At 36.9% G+C, this 16,298-nt stretch overlaps 1 protein-coding gene across 1 annotated transcript; it reads left to right on the top strand.

The window, feature by feature from the left end:
- Positions 1 to 4,358: 4,358 nt before the first annotated feature.
- Positions 4,359 to 16,272, top strand: tpm4a (tropomyosin 4a). Its single transcript, XM_019064383.2, is given in 12 exon segments — positions 4,359 to 4,657; positions 6,343 to 6,468; positions 12,697 to 12,720; positions 12,722 to 12,775; positions 12,777 to 12,832; positions 13,247 to 13,364; positions 13,448 to 13,518; positions 13,613 to 13,688; positions 13,920 to 13,962; positions 13,965 to 13,981; positions 14,075 to 14,144; positions 16,073 to 16,272. Coding segments are annotated over 12 exon segments (852 nt in total). The 5' UTR covers positions 4,359 to 4,543; the 3' UTR covers positions 16,156 to 16,272.
- The last annotated feature ends 26 nt before the right edge of the window (positions 16,273 to 16,298 follow it).

Here is a 16,298-nt window from a genome sequence, read left to right as displayed (position 1 = left end):
TAAGTAGGCCTACTAAATTACCTCCATGAAAAAAATAAATAAATAAAAAAATCCAAATGTCCATGAAGCAATAAGTAAAATCTGAGAGATCACCTGTTGTGTTGCGAAAACCGGCCATAACAGCAGTTATACATACTTGGAGTCCCTCTGCTGGTCATTATGAAATTATGAAAGTTAACGTAGGAGGACATATATAAACTTTAGGCCTGTATTCTGAACTGAAAGCGTTCATTCAATCTTAATGATTAAGTTCTATGACTTTTTTTCCCCCACTTCATTATAATTATTTAATTATGATTTAAAAATAGTATTACTAACTTTTTAACTGTTCAATTGCTTATTTGTGCTGCTGTTGCTGTATTTTTGTATTGTGTTTTTTCAGTTACGCCTATTTGTCATGTTGCAGTACTTGTTAGTTTTTTTTCTTCTTCGTTTTAAGATCATGTAGTCTCTTACTTTGTTCACATGATGGCGGAATTGAGCTTGGAAAATACGAACCTGATTCTTGCATTTGAAAAGCAATTTGTGGTGAAACTAGAGACCCTGATATACCACAAGGGGGCCCTTTAGTTTTTGCAAGTGCAGTTAGAATCAGTTGTTAATGTTTGCATAACAGTTATTAGTGACAGAGCGTTTCAAATAAGCTCAAGTGTTTTATTGATGTGAACTAGCGCGTGGGAACGTTTGAGGCTAAACTTGAATGTAATGTTTAATTATAATTAATACCAAAGCTAAGGTAGATTTGTTAAGCAAACTGGTGAGCAATGGAATTGTGAACTAGGCCTACATAATCACAGATAGCAGTGTTTATCCTGTCACGTTTTAATCACTTTTAAATAACAGGAGATCACAACTATTACTATGTAGCTGGTTTTGTCTATCTTCCTCTTTGCTACTGTTAAAATCAGACTTCTGGCTGTACTTTCTGTGCTCTTGTTTCTTTAAATCTAGTTATAACAGCTATTCCCAAGACAGGCAGCCAGTGGTTTGGGGCATTTTTACCATAAAAGGTCATGCTGAGCTGAGCTAGGGTTTCCTGTGGGAGGGGCCTGTGATATTCTGCCTCTGTTTCTCTCTCAGTCACTCACAATTTTTCCCTCAGTCATCTCCTCTTGTGTTATCTCCAGCTGAATGCCTGCATTTCCCACAGAACAGATCATTCTGCACTTAAAAGAAGCATGCAAATACATCAACAGTTAAGAGGGAAGTTAAATGTGTGTGTGTGTGTGTTAAGCATATGTGCATGCTAGTTTTGGAGAAGCTACTTTACAACTGTAGCTTGTGAAGAAGTTCTCTTCAGAAGGTTCATCATGGCTTTAGTGATATCCAAATAGTTCCAGAAGTGAAAAAACAGACTGACTGCGGAATACTTTGTCATGCTATATGCTACAATAATTGTTAAAAATCTAGCTTGTTAAAGTAAAAGCTATATTATTTTGAAAACATAGCTGGGCTACTGTCACGCAACGGAAGAAATGTAGTTAAGTTAGTGGTCCTAATTTTAGTTAGTTGATCGTCCATGGAAAGGAGACACTCCTTGCGATTTTTCCTTTGTGTTTAGTGTGGTTTACTCCCTTTTGGCATGTCAACATGCTTTAGTAATGATAGCAGACTAGTATATCATTGATCTCATATGTAAATTCCATTATTTAAGATCAGTTTAAAGGAATGTTAATACCTATGGATAGTATTTAAAGCATGTTAATTACTACAGAAAAAAAAAATGTCGACTAGTAATTCAGTTTTATCAAAACAGAACTGTGTTTACAGTAAACCACTTTCAGTGGAAACTGTAAATGTATTGAAAGTTAAAATACAGTTTCGAAAGTATAGCCACAAGACTTAAAAATTACTGTTACCATAGAATACAAGACTTTTTACTTACTTTTTACTTTCTTATCAAGAAATAATAATTATTTGTTGATAAATAATAGGTAGTCCCACCACAAGTTTACACTTTCCCAAAGATCCAAAAGAGTAGTCCTGCCACAAACTTAGACTTTTCACTTCTCATGTTTATTTTTCATAGCATGTTCTTGTTCGTTAGCTGAATTTACAAAGTACACTTTGTGTTGTACTCGTCCGTTAAACTTCTTCCATGATGGGGCACTGCCCAATAACATGACACACATTCACACTTCCCTTCATCCTTAAAGCTCACAAGGGCAGGCATGAGTAAGTAATGCTGAACGAAAGCCAAATCTCATTACATCTTTTCCTCACGACAGTGCCTAAGGGAGGCCAAGAAAGACAGAGCACACTGTGTATTGCTATGACATCATATGTAACGATGACATGCGGTAGACGTCAGAGAAAGCTGTTTGTCTGGAGCACAGGTGTTTTTGGACACTCTTCTCAGAATGTTCATCCAGGTGTTGTGGAGAGTGAATCATCGTTTTGACAGACGAGTATGTCTGAGGTACATGCTGAACATGTCTCGCAGTTTTACCACCTTGATGCTAAAGTTGTGGTTTGTGGCATGGCGGGAATTCAAGGATTTGTTTAGTTAAACCTAAAGAGAACTTACGAGCAAAAATAAAACTGAAAACCCAGTTTAGAAGAAGCTAAATGACTGTTTGTTGTAATTCACAAAATGTCTAACAGAATGGCTGGTTTCCAATAGCAGTTAATAGAGCCAGTCAGAGAAGAGTGTTACATTCTGCACGTCTGCTGTTTTTAGTGCCAAAGCAGTTAAACCCAACAGTTTGACCATTTAGCACTTTGGGTCTTAACAACTCTAAATCAAGTGTGTGTAATTGCTTTATGTCAGACTTGATTGAACAAGGTATGAAATGAACAGAAAGAAATTTGTTTGCTTTCAGTGTAGGTATAATTAACCCTTGTACTAAATATTCTCTTACACTGAACAAAATTATAAACGCAACACTTTTGTTTTTGCCCCCATTTTTCATGAGCTGAGCTCAAAGATCTAAGACTTTTACTATGTACACAAAAGGCCTATTTCTCTCAAAAATTGTTCACAAAAATGTCTAAATCTGTGTTAGTGAGCACTTCTCCTTTGCCGAGATAATCCATCCACCTCGCAGGTGTGGCATATCAAGATGCTGATTAGACAGCATGATTATTGCACAGGTGTGCCTTAGGCTGGCCACAATAAAAGGCCACTCTAAAATGTGAAGTTTTACTGTATTGGGGGGTCCGGGGGTGTCCAAAAATTTTGTTCAGTGTAGATTCATCAAATTGTTTTTTTCTTTTTTAAAAACTATTTTCTCCTTTAGATTTGAAGATTTACTTCTATATAGATCTCAATATTATTTATTTAATGTTAAATTTTCAGGGTTTGCCAGAGATTTGATATAGGGTTGCAAATGCGTTCTGATAGGGTTTTTGTCCATTGCTGTGGTGGTTGCTACTTACCCAATTTATAATTTGCCCACATCCAAGGATTCTGGCCATTCTATTAGCCAGTAGATTAAAATTACAAACAATAAGATACTCACAGAATAAATAAAAAAAATAAGTAGACATGTAATATTGATTTGAATTGAAATTATTTTTGAATTTTATACTAAATCATCTGATAAGAAAAAAAAAAGTCCATTCCAATGTACAAAATTATCGGCCTAGTAACAAGACAAATGTCGTCTGAAATGCCTCAAGGTCATTTTCACTACAGTCGGTAACTGAGACACAAGATGACACCAGTTGCGTTTTGAGTGGTTTGAATAAGCCTTGCCATGAACAACAGTGAATACTATGAATATCTTATCGCAGAATGCTGAGAGTAACCAATAAGAATCGCGTATTAATAGCGAAAATAATAGCACCTTCTTTCAGCAAACCGCACAATTTGATGTATCATTTAAGACTGCTTAGGGGTTTTGAAAAGTACATAACCATAAATATTAGTAATAATACTGATACTTGCCTTAGGATGAGATAGGATTTTTTTTTTATGCATATCACCTACATTTCTAAAAAATAAAGCTTCTTTTTGCAATAATGCCATGTAAAAACCATTTTTAGGTTCTACAATAAACATTTTTTTGTTAGTGTGAAGAACATTTTGGACAATAAAGAACATTTGTGCAATGGCAAGATTCCATGAATGTTAAAGGTTCTTCATGGAACATCAATACCTAAGAACCTGTATTTGTAAGAGTGTAACAAGGAATTGCAATGAAAGTTCTTTCACACTTATGCCCAATTAAAGGGTTAAATCTGGACGCAGGTCCTATCTGCTCACCTCTCCATCCCTTGGTCCTTTTTTAAAAACAGTATGCACCACTCCAAATAAGGAGAAGTGCTTCTGACTGTGTTTGGTCCAGGCCATTCCTTCTCACAAGTGTTTAGATAGGCAGACGGGTGGGGGGGGGAGTGGGTGTTTTAGACTTTGGTTGGGTTATGTAAAGCGATCCAGCATTGGTTGCAGACAGCATCAGCTGCATTCTTCTCCTCTCCTAAATCCCTTGCATCCATTAGTCTGACCACAGTTTCGGCTGAAGGACCAAGAACTGCACTTCGTTTGTAGCTCCTTTGAATTTCATATTCAACCCAGACACTAGATCAACAACCTGCAACCATGGAGGCCATCAAGAAGAAGATGCAGATGCTCAAACTGGACAAGGAGAATGCCATAGACCGAGCTGAGCAGGCCGAGACGGAACAGAAAGCTGCTGAGGACAAATGCAAGCAGGTAAGAACTTAGAAATTCAGGTAGGAATCCAGATAGAGGAGAGTGAAGTGAAAAATGTAAGAGGTCCTAACAAAAGTGCTGGCAATAGCATCATTCAAGGCTGGACTTTATGATTGTAATCAAGGAGTAGTGAGCCAAGACCTCATACTTGAAAACCAAGTATGCATTTGCGCTGCAATTCTGGGTCTTTCACAACAGTGGCTACTTATTTTGCAAAATTATGTAGGAATCCTATAAAAAAATCTGTAAAAATCAAACCTGAACAATACTTTAAAGGCATTTATTAATCTTGGTTAATGTATTTTTTCATATACTAATTAGTTGAAAAAAAAAGAAAGAACAATAATTGAATAAATTCAAAATTAACAATCACAAATAATAAATTCTGTAAAAAAAAATTGTAAATTGGGATATTGTTATATAGTATACAAATATATTTGTATATATTATACTGTACTCTAGAAAGTCACTGTGAAAATCTTACTCCTCCTAATGAATATTTGGTTGTAAGTCAAATCATCAGTATGTCTGTCTTACACTAATTACCCCTGGTTTCACAAACAAGGTTTAAGCCTAGTCCCAGACTAAAATGCATATCTGAGCTGTTTTATCTGAAAGAAACTTGCACTGATATATTTTAAAATATATCAGTTCCATTGTTTTGTCTCAAGATGCACACCAGAAATGTTTTTTTTTTTCTTCTTTTTTTTCTTTTATTTTTATAAAAGATACTTAAATGTCTGAATTGAACTATGGCCTAAAACCTGGCTTAATCTAAGCCCTGATTGTGAAACCAAGCCTTAAGGTTATAAATGGACAAGAGAAGTGAGGCTGTCTTGATTCCTTTAAACACCCCTTGTCTCTCTTAAACACAAGAACCCAGCCAAACTGATAGCCACAGATAGCAAAGTGTTTGTGAGTGTTTATCTCACTTACTGCCATATGACAGCTTACCTCAGACTAAAATTAAATATAGTTATCTTCTGTCCAGAGAGCAGGCCTATGATTTCAATATGGGTTACCAAAACCTTTTTTGATATGTATTAATTATTTTAATTATTATTTAATTGTACTCTTTAACACCAATAAAAACATGATAAATAACTTGATTTTAATTATATGTGACATAAAATGCATAAACATGCCATTAATAATAATGTATTTTTTGTCTTTATTTAGACAACCACTATACAGCAATAAAATTGTACTCTTTAAATGTATTATATTATTGTTTATTCTGACTAAAGTCATTAGACTTCAACATTAAAATAACTTATGTGTGATGAATATTTACAATTATTTATTAAGGTTATTATATGTTATTATTAAGGGCATATTATTTAGATGTCTTAAAATGCATAAACCTTTATAAATTTATTTTAGGGTATATATCTTAACCACTATACTACAGCAATAAAATATATTTTTTAATCATTATACTGTAATATTATGTGTTAATATTTTTCATTATTATTTAGACAACCACTATACAGCAATAAAACTATATTTACAAATATGTTTAATATTTCTCATTATTCATATTTTCCTTATTTCAGTTATTTTGCTATAAAAATGTTTGTTTATGTTTTGCAGACAGATTTTTGTGTGGATGTCTGGGATATATTTCCTTAAGTTATATATAGAGTACAGTGCTCTGATATGTTAACTCACTCTTCCTCATACAGCTGGAGGATGAACTGGTTGGCCTGCAGAAAAAGCTCAAACAGACTGAAGATGAACTGGACAAGTACTCAGAGGCCCTGAAAGATGCCCAAGAGAAACTGGAAATGTCTGAGAAAAAAGCTGCTGATGTAAGTGACACATTCCTTTAGACTAGGGTTCAATGAAACAGAATCAGACATGATTCCGCTATGATAAACAACTTGAGTCATTTAGGCTTTGTTATGATGCTTTCACTTCCTGTCACTGCGGCTCTCATCCCAGCTGGTCCACTTTTCAGGGTCACGGCACCCATTTCAAAGTGTTTCAAATAATGGGGATTTATAGGGCAATAAAAAGCTTTACCTCAATAAAACATGTCGACACAAGACATAAATCTTTTAAAATACCTCTTCCTCAGGTTTACTTCTGTAATGCCTTGAAACTGACACATCGATCACTGAAAAGATAATGTTCAGGTTCAGGCACCTTTAAAGGAATAGCTCACCCTAAAATTTATATTTGCTCAGAATTTGCTTACCCCACAGCCCATCCAAGATGTAGATGAGTTTGTTTCTTCATGGAAACATATTTGTAGAAATGTAGCATTACATCACTTGCTCACCAAAGGACCCTCTGCAGTGAATGGGTGCTGTAAATATGAGATTCCAAACAGCTGATTAAAACATCACAATAATCCAGTAATCCACACAACTCCAGTCCATCAATTAATGAAAAGATGCATGTTTGTATGAAACAAATCCATCATTAAAAGGCATTTTAAGAACCAGCACTTGTGGAGAAAAATATGCATTAATCATCCAAAATAAAAACTTCCTCCAGTGGAAAAAGTCCATTCCCTTTCACATAAAAATCCACCTATGTTTGTTCAGAACTGGTTTGGACTTTTTTTGCGTGTAAACATGATCTGTGCAAGTTTCTCTCCTGATTCAGATGAGTCGATTTTTCTCAAAGGAGAAAAAGCTAAATTATGGATAGAGGACTTGTATTTTAGCCAGAAGCAATGGTTTGAAGTTAAAAACATCTTAATGATGGATTTGCTTCTTACAAACATGCAGCTTTTCATTTTACAAGACATTAATTGATAGACTGACAGCTGTGTGGATTACTTGTGGATTATTGTGATGTTTTTATCAGCTGTTTGGACTCTCATTCTGACGGCACCCTTTCACTGCAAAGGATCCATTGGTGAGCAAGTAATGCTAAATTTCTCAAAATCTGTTCCAATGAAGAAACACTAAGAAGAAAACTATTCCTTGAAGCTGAAATGAAGCACAAAGTGTTTCACCTGTAGAAAAGTGTTTGGCCTTGGGACGAGTGAGAAAATTGCTGTAATCTCACCTGCATGGGTCTAAAGTGGTCCATCCTGTCCACTGCTCTGATAAGCTCGGGTTACTCCTCACAATGTGACCTCAAAGGAAATGACTGCATAGTTTGAGAAGGAAGCTGAGGAGGGGAAAATCGGTTGTTTGTCAGTCCTTAATGATTCCAGCATGAGGGTAAATCCATTTAAAGAGAGGTGTTCTTCATTTTGTCGTTGACCACAAAAAACTGAGAGACCAAACTTTATTCAATAAGAGGACAAATGCATTTTTGAGTAAGATTAATTTCCTGTAGAATGTTCTAGGTTTCTTTAGGCAGACTGAGAGGCCTGAAACTGGGGATACAAACACATTTCGAGTTCCTTGGAGCAGTGCCCTGAAAATGTGCCCCAGACAAGCCTACCACATGTCATGCATTAAAGAAAATTGTAAACTAATTATACATCTGCATTCGCAACACCAAAGAAGTAGGTAAGATACTCTCAAATGAGCGAGGGATTTTCAAGGCCTGTTACTGATAAGTCAGTGAACAGCAGGGGAGACTGGGACTTCGGTTGCCATGCAGCAGCCCAGGAATCCCAAGAATGTAGCGAAAGCAAACACAGAGCGCCACACTCCTTTGACTAATGAAATCAATGCTCTGAGATCGCTGGCTCGTCTTTAGAACAAAAGCACACTTCTGAGGAAAATGTGTCACACATGGTGTGTAACGTCAAGAGTGGATGGTTTAATTGTGGGGACTGTAATTAAAAACTTGCATTTGATTGCTGTGTTGAAGTAGAAAGTGAACTCAAAGTGGTGGCAAAGTCACAAAATTATTCAAAATTATTATTTGATATGATTGATTCAACCTGAATATATTAAGTTATATCAGCTAAAGTATTTATTGATTGCTGTGTTGGTATAAAGTTTAGTATTATTTTGTTTATAGTTTGTTATATTATGTTTTTATTTATATTATGTTATAATATAACAAGGTTTTTATAACATGATTTTTATGTGACCCCTTAGCTATTAAACATACAGTTGTTGAAACGTCTATAGAATTAAGAAATTAATTGTGGTTATTTTAATGTATTTGCACATAATTTTACAGTGTAGTATAAAGTAATTAAAATATTTAAAATATTAACAAAATACGAGTAATTATAAACCAAAATAGTACTACTTTCTGTGGTTTAGAGTTGTCAAGCTTTATACAAAATCGAAATTAACAAAGTAAGACTGAATTGTGACTCAATGGGGCCCCGCCCACAATGACGTCACTGGGACCTCACTTTTCCACAGTTGCATTGAAACTTTTCTGCAGAAGTTCTGCTTCCTTACATTCTCTCACATTCCAATGACTCCATGAGACAGAAATAACCTCCAGCGAAGACAGTTTTTTGTTCACTGAACCGTTTTGTATTGATCCGGACTGGGAAGAATTTGGATTGCACATTTCGTGTCGTTTTCACTCCGTTTTGTTTTCTTTTTTTTGCACTGGCCATCCAAGTACATTAGCATCCGTTATTTTTGTAACATCCCTATATTCGGGATTCTATATATGTTTTTGGGCTTAACATTCTGATGTATTTATTTTTTATAACCTTTTGAAAAGTTTAGCGTAGTTTTTGCGCATCGTTTTATTTTTCCCGACCACAGTCGCAGTTTGTTTCGTTATTTAGTAGTAAATATAATATAGTAAAGTATCTAAAATGACAGGTGTGACTTCTTTGGACGCAGTGAAGAGAAAGATCCAGACTTTGCAGCAGCAGGCGGATGACGCAGAAGATCGAGCTTTGGTTCTTCAGCGCGAGCTGGACAATGAGCGCGAGCTCCGGGAACAAGTGAGACAAAATCTTATTTCTTTCTTCTTGCTTATCGTCTTTAGACTCTCCGGACTCTTCTACGCGCTCCCTCTGTGAACGCAGGCTTCTATAAAAAGCTCCCGGGCTCCTCTCAAGACTATAATTGTATGTTTAGGTGAACAGTGAGACCTGGATGCAGACGTGAGGTTGTGGAATGAAAGGCGTTGGTCCAAAGGGACAGTCCGACCCCCAAATTTGCTTTTGGGTAGTTGTTAGGCCTCAGTGGCCTAAGCGAGTTTATTACAATTAACAATTTATTTGTTTTAACTAACAATTGCTACGTTTTTGTATATTCTAATACAGTTACATTATTTATCTGCTTACATTAACAATTCTTAAAGATCTGTCTGTCTCTTTCTATCTATTAATGAGATGTTTCTACCCCAACTTAAACAAATTGATTAAAATTGATTTTTTTTTGGTGTAACCTAATGTATTCAGTCATAAAACCATCCATCCATCCAGCGAGACAGAAACACAAAGTAAAGTGGTAGTTATTGCATTTTTGGGGGTGCAATTTCTACCTAAACTGTTGGTGTAATCAGGTTCATATTAAATCATATTTTTCAATAAACCCCTTATTTTAGATGAAGAATATGACTAAATGTTGTATGCCAGGAAGTTATCTTTGATGCGAAGATGCTTGTCAAGGAAGCCTCCCTCCCCCACAGTCCTTGGTGGATTTCCATTTTATGAAATTTTCTGACCCATCCCATGTGGAGCACTTAATGTTCAAGCTGCTGTAAGGAAATACAGCCAGAACCCTTCAGTCTGTCTCTTCTGATTTGAACTCGCTGATATGGAACTGTAGGAAATGTGAATGCTCTCCTGTTTTGGTTTAGACAATGAAAAATTGTTAGATCTTTCATAGAACTCATTTAATTTTGCTGTACTCAAGAAAGACCCAAAGGATGTCCCATCCTGAGCTCCCAAAGGAACTGAGTCAGGATGTTGTCTCTTGTTCCCCACTGGAGTTTCCTGTGGACCCTCATCGTATTCAGATGACTATGCAGATATGCAGGAAGCTGGCACTGCTTAAGAAAAGTCCTGTTCTTCAAGTGTTTGTAGACCAAAAGTGTGTCTATTGTCTAGGACCTGTTGACTTTTACATTTAATGGAGATCTTCAGAAATGTTAGGGAGGTTGTTGGTCACATCCTTCTCCTACCTCAGCTTCCTTCTTTCCCTTTTGTGGATTCGAGTACTACAAATTTAGCTGGCTTTGCTTTCATAATTGGGAGTTTTCCCACCCTTAGTGTGACAGAATGCTGCTGGACTTGGTCATGACGTGACCAATGACCTCTCCATGATGGTCCTAATTTATGTAGGTCAATTCACAGTGGGGTTAAAAGTCAACAACATGACAAGGAACATATGTGCAGCCTGCACAAAAACCATTAGGCTCCTCAAATTTGCATTGACAGGTTCCCATGGTGTTAGAAATGATATCAAGACATCTTTTGCATATCTTTTTAAAGTTTAGTCACACAAGTGGTAACTTTACTTTACAATACTCAACAACTTCTGCTTTTCTTTGCATTTGGTTAGAAATCACCAATCATTTTGCATCTGCAACTTTCTCATTGGCTCTTTTACCAGTAAGGTCTCTAGAATATGAACTTGAAAAACGATGTCCTTCACTTCCTTGCTCAATTTCAACTGTTCCGTTTTCATCCGATAGACCTTATTTTCATAATATCAGCCCATAAAAAGGTCATTACACTGATAGGGTTTGTCTCAGTGTTTGCTCAATGTCACGTACTGTACAATAGTACTGTGCTTCAGGAAGTCGACAGTAGTCCCAGTCCCAAGTGATTCCTGCACATTTCAACCCTAAATGTATAATTGTATCAAACGTCACAGTGGCTCTAACAAGATCTGAGTTTAAATGGGCCCGGGAATCCATAAATCTGGGAACGTCGCCATCTCATATCACACATATGGACATTTAGGTTCGTCTTGTACATGATAAAATGTTCCAAGGCTGCATCCAGACACTTCTTGATAACATATGGCTGTGTTATTGCTATTCTTCAGCCTTTAAATCTTTTGGGCACTTCACCACTAGCATTCTCCAGAGCTTGTTTTACCATATATGGCTTGTATCTAAAGCAGCCAGGGAACGCGGTGACTAAGGAAAGGGCATGGCTCATGAGGGAGTATCCTGACCCTGAACTGAATGAACATTTTGGGAGGGGAGAGGATGTGGAGTGTGTCCATTTCCTGTGGATTTTTCTCCTCCCCTCTCTGGCTCTCTCTTATTCGAAAGGGGGTCAGCTTCCTACTCCATTGATGTCTTGGTTGAATATGTGTGATTAAATGTTTATTTGCCCCCTTCTTTATTGATGTCAATATTGAATAACGTATTTAAATGGCATTTTGTGAGATATGAAGCCAAATCGCAAGATACAAACTCGCACACTGCAAAATATAAAGTCCTATTTTGAGATACAAATTCACAGTTATGAGAAAAAAATTGCAATTACAAGAAATATGAAATTAAACCTATCTTGCAATTACAGCTATATTTCTCATGATTGTGAGATAGTCACACTGAAATATAAGGTGGATAAAGTTTGGTATGTCAGCCTTGATCTACCATTCACACTCCAAATAGTCCACTGGACCTTTTAATAAAAAAAACAGTAGAAAGAAAGAGTCTGTAATAGCAACTCTGTCTCAAAACAAAGATGTGATCAGAAAATGGACGATTTGCTCTTTTTTAACTTTTCCCCTATGCCCTGTTATTCTGTCTCCTCTTTCAAACCCAGATGCAGTTTCCTGGCTGTGAGATTTTCCTACCGTTCTGAGAGAATTCTGCATGCTCGCTCAGTTGAGCGTCTGCACTGTGAGAGAGCCATGGTGATATCTGTCATTATTATAGCTGCAATTATCAGTGCAATAACTGGGCGGTTTGGCTGTGAGGTCTCTTTAAAGCCGAGAAATGTCACAGAGGCAGTATTGTTCTTGTTCTGAGGCCAATCTTTGTTTGAGTCACAATGGGTGGTGGTGGTCGTAAAGGGTGTAAAATGTTTTTTTTTCTGCTGCAGTTTGATTGTGCTTTGTGCAAAAAAAAGTCTGTCCCACAGACATGGAAAACAACATTCTTTTATATCCCACATGCAAGTTTTTTTTTGTAGTCGGTATATAATTGTATATAAGTAACCGTTGACCTTATTTTGTCATCAGGCTGAGGGTGATGTGGCGGGCCTGAAACCGCAGGATTCAGCTGGTGGAGGAGGAACTGGATCGTGCTCAGGAGAGGCTGGGCAACTGCACTGCAGAAACTGGAAGAGGCGGAGAAAGCAGCAGACGAGAGTGAGAGGTCAATGGAAACCATTAATTTATAAATTATGGTCGAAGAAATTAATTGCTGCGTTGCTTCGGGTACAAACTACATGGTTCTCTCAAGTCAAGTCCTAAGAGGGTTTTACGTATGGAAACAGACTTATTGTTTCATGCATTGTTCAAACCAGTTCACAAATTGTTTTGAATGATTCATTAGCAAATCTGTCTAAATCAGTTTTTAAAAACAATCTTATACAGTAATCACAATCAATCAGAAACCTCATGGAAATTCATTGGTCATTTCCCAATTTCCAGATTTCATGACTATGGGAATGCTGTTGATTATGAAATAAAGCTCAACAAATTTTTATAATCTGCAGCATATTAACTGAAAGAGGTCATGAATAACATCTCCTATTGTTGACCTAATAACTGCTTGTTTCACCTCCAGAGGCATGAAGGTAATCGAGAACCGTGCCACAAAGGATGAGGAGAAGATGGAGATCCAGGAGATGCAGCTGAAGGAGGCCAAACATATCGCCGAGGAGGCCGACCGCAAATACGAAGAGGTGAGTTAGAAGCGTCTGAAGGAACAACGTTTCCAGATTCGTGAAGTTTGAAGCTCTTTATCTGAACGCCATCTTTGCTACAGGTGGCCCGTAAACTGGTGATTCTCGAGGGGGAGCTGGAGCGAGCTGAGGAGAGAGCCGAAGTCGCTGAATGGTATCCTCTGCCTATTCTCACACTTTAAGTAGACTAAGATGAATGTTTGTTGGTTGACCAGTTAAAACATTGTTTTCTTCTCAAACACGTCCAGCAAAGCTAGTGATTTGGAGGAGGAATTGAAAAACGTTACCAACAACCTTAAATCCCTAGAGGCTCAGGCAGAGAAAGTAAGTCAACATCTCTCTTTTATCTGTTAATGTTCATAAAGTCACAATTTTAAACCTCTATAATAATCGTCGCTCGACTTCAAAGCTTGATGATTGCTTTGAAACTAAAACAGTAATTTACCGTTAAAGTTCTCACAACACAGTAGCTCTGAGGACAATACAGAGTTTATTTCAATGTTGACAGAAAGTGAAATAGATTTGCTGTATCTGGTCTTTGTTTGCATGTTTCAGTACTCAGAAAAAGAAGACAAGTATGAAGAGGAAATCAAAGTCTTAGCGACAAGCTGAAGGAGGTAAAGAAGGCAATAAATGAGATAAGCGTCAAAGATAAGCTGCCACTTTTCACCCCCAAATGTCTTTTTTCAACGTCCTCATTGTTTTTTCAGGCTGAGACCCGCGCAGAGTTTGCAGAGAGGACAGTGGCCAAACTGGAAAAATCCATTGACGACCTGGAAGGTACGAAACACAGTAATCTGTGTTTTAACTGAGTTCTTTTTAAACAAGTTTACACTGGAGCCAAAAGTTCAACTGAAACTGTTTAGCAATATTGGGGAGTAACTAAATGAACATAGAGAGTCTGCTTAACTACATTTTGTAGAAGTGAGTAGCTGTTTTCAATACACTGTACAGTAGCTTTTCCAGTAATTAGCAATGACTACTGTTGTAGCTGTTTAACATGACAACATGTTGATGCCCTCCAGTGCATCTGTTCGTTTCGGATGATTTGCCGAAGCGAATTACTTTGTTCAAATAATTTATTTTAGTGAACTTGTTCATAAAGATTCACAGTAGCTGCTTCCAAAGCAGTGTTACTTTTCCAGGAATGAGATATTTTCTCCAGTAAAAAAGATTAGTAAACATAGGGAAATATGATTCATTTTAGTTTGATTGGTTTGGGCAGTTGTACTAATGGCTTTGTTTAGAAGCAGCTAAATGATTCATAAACAAGATTGGTTTGGGTGGTGCGTTTTAGTGAATCGCTTAACTCACAAAAAAAAAAAAAAAAAAAAAACAGAACTAGTTCAAAAAACTAGATTCGACTGGTTTGGGAGGTTCGTTTTTTTTGCAAATGGTTTCATTCAGTCAAAATTAACTGGGACAGATGGAAAGAAGATAAATTAAAATATATTTTACTCCTAAATATATTTAATATACTTAAAGGGATAGTTCACCCAAAAATGAAAATTGATGTTTATCTGCTTATTTACCTCCAGGGCATCCAAGATGTAGGTGACTTTGTTTCTTCAGTAGAACACAAATTAAAATTTTGAACTCCAGCCGTTGCAGTCTCTCAGTCGTACAATGCTTGGCAAATGGTAACAGAATCTATGAGAGTAAAAAAAACATGCACAGACAAATCCAAATTAAACCCTGCGGCTCGTGACGATACATTGATGTGTAAAGACACAAAATGATCGGTCTGTGCAAGAAACTGAACAGTATTTACATAGTTTTTTACCTCTGATTCACGCAATGTCCGAACTGTTAGAACTCTTGTAGTATTTACATAGTTTTTTACCTCTGATTCACGCAATGTCAGATTTATGGCGGATAATAAGTGCATGGTATCGCTCAAATTGGAGAGACAGGTGCTAATTGAGATTGTAGATAAGTGTCAATGGTCCACTTATAAGTCTGCGATCTGCAAGAGATAGGTGGCGGTTTATTTGTAAACTATGATGCAGCTAACAACTTTTTCAAAAGGGTAATTCCTGTCTATAGTTTGACTTGGCAAGCAATACTACACGCTAAACTGTTCTTATGAAAACGAACGTGAATGTAAGGAAGTGGCTAAATGAACTTTTCACCTTCAGAAATGACCAGTGGCGAAGCAGGACACATTTTAAAAGTCTTGTGTGGATGGGATTTCACAGGTCAGAGGCGGGTCATGCACCCTGTCTGTATAAGGGCCGTAAAATCTTTTGAAACACACAACACCATATTGTTTTAGAGTAATTTTGTCAAGAGTTCAGGCAAGCTCGTGTTTCAGCTGCTTGAACCTTTCACTGGAAGATGATATATTTGGCTCAGTATATGGAATCGGTTTGAACAAGACTGGTATAGCTCCTGTCCTAAGAGAAAAGAAGTCTGTTTCTTACAGCACAAGTCAGCTCTTTATGAGACCAAACTCTGCATTTGCTTATTAAAAGTATATGTGGATAGCAAAAGTAACTAGGAAACATATTCTCTGGGCCAGATGAAAATGTTACAGTCATTGTTGGTTTGCACATGATTTTCTTATATTGTTCCTGGTAGAATATGATCTTCATAGCACGTTTAGTCTTCATACATCCATTAACTTCTTGTCTTTCTCTTTTTCATTTGGTTTCTGTCCATTGCTGCTTCTCATCCTTCGCTTTCCTGTTTTTCCTGCCAATCTTCAGATGAACTCTATGCTCAGAAGCTGAAGTATAAAGCCATTTCTGAGGAGCTGGACCATGCGCTAAATGACATGACCTCCCTGTAGATCCATCTCTGTCCTGCTCTGCTGCACTTCCTGCTATCTTAGATTTCTAGACACTTTCTTGCTTCATTTTCTTCAATGTGCCTTTGCAAGTCTCAATAAAACACTCCTGTTGTTTCATTTCAGCCTCTCATTCTTCTGTTTTA

Source organism: Cyprinus carpio, chromosome A22 (genome assembly GCF_018340385.1).
Source record: "Cyprinus carpio isolate SPL01 chromosome A22, ASM1834038v1, whole genome shotgun sequence".
Taxonomy (NCBI): domain Eukaryota; kingdom Metazoa; phylum Chordata; class Actinopteri; order Cypriniformes; family Cyprinidae; genus Cyprinus; species Cyprinus carpio.
Note: the sequence above shows the minus strand (reverse complement) of the source record. Positions and strands in the feature narration are given on the sequence as shown.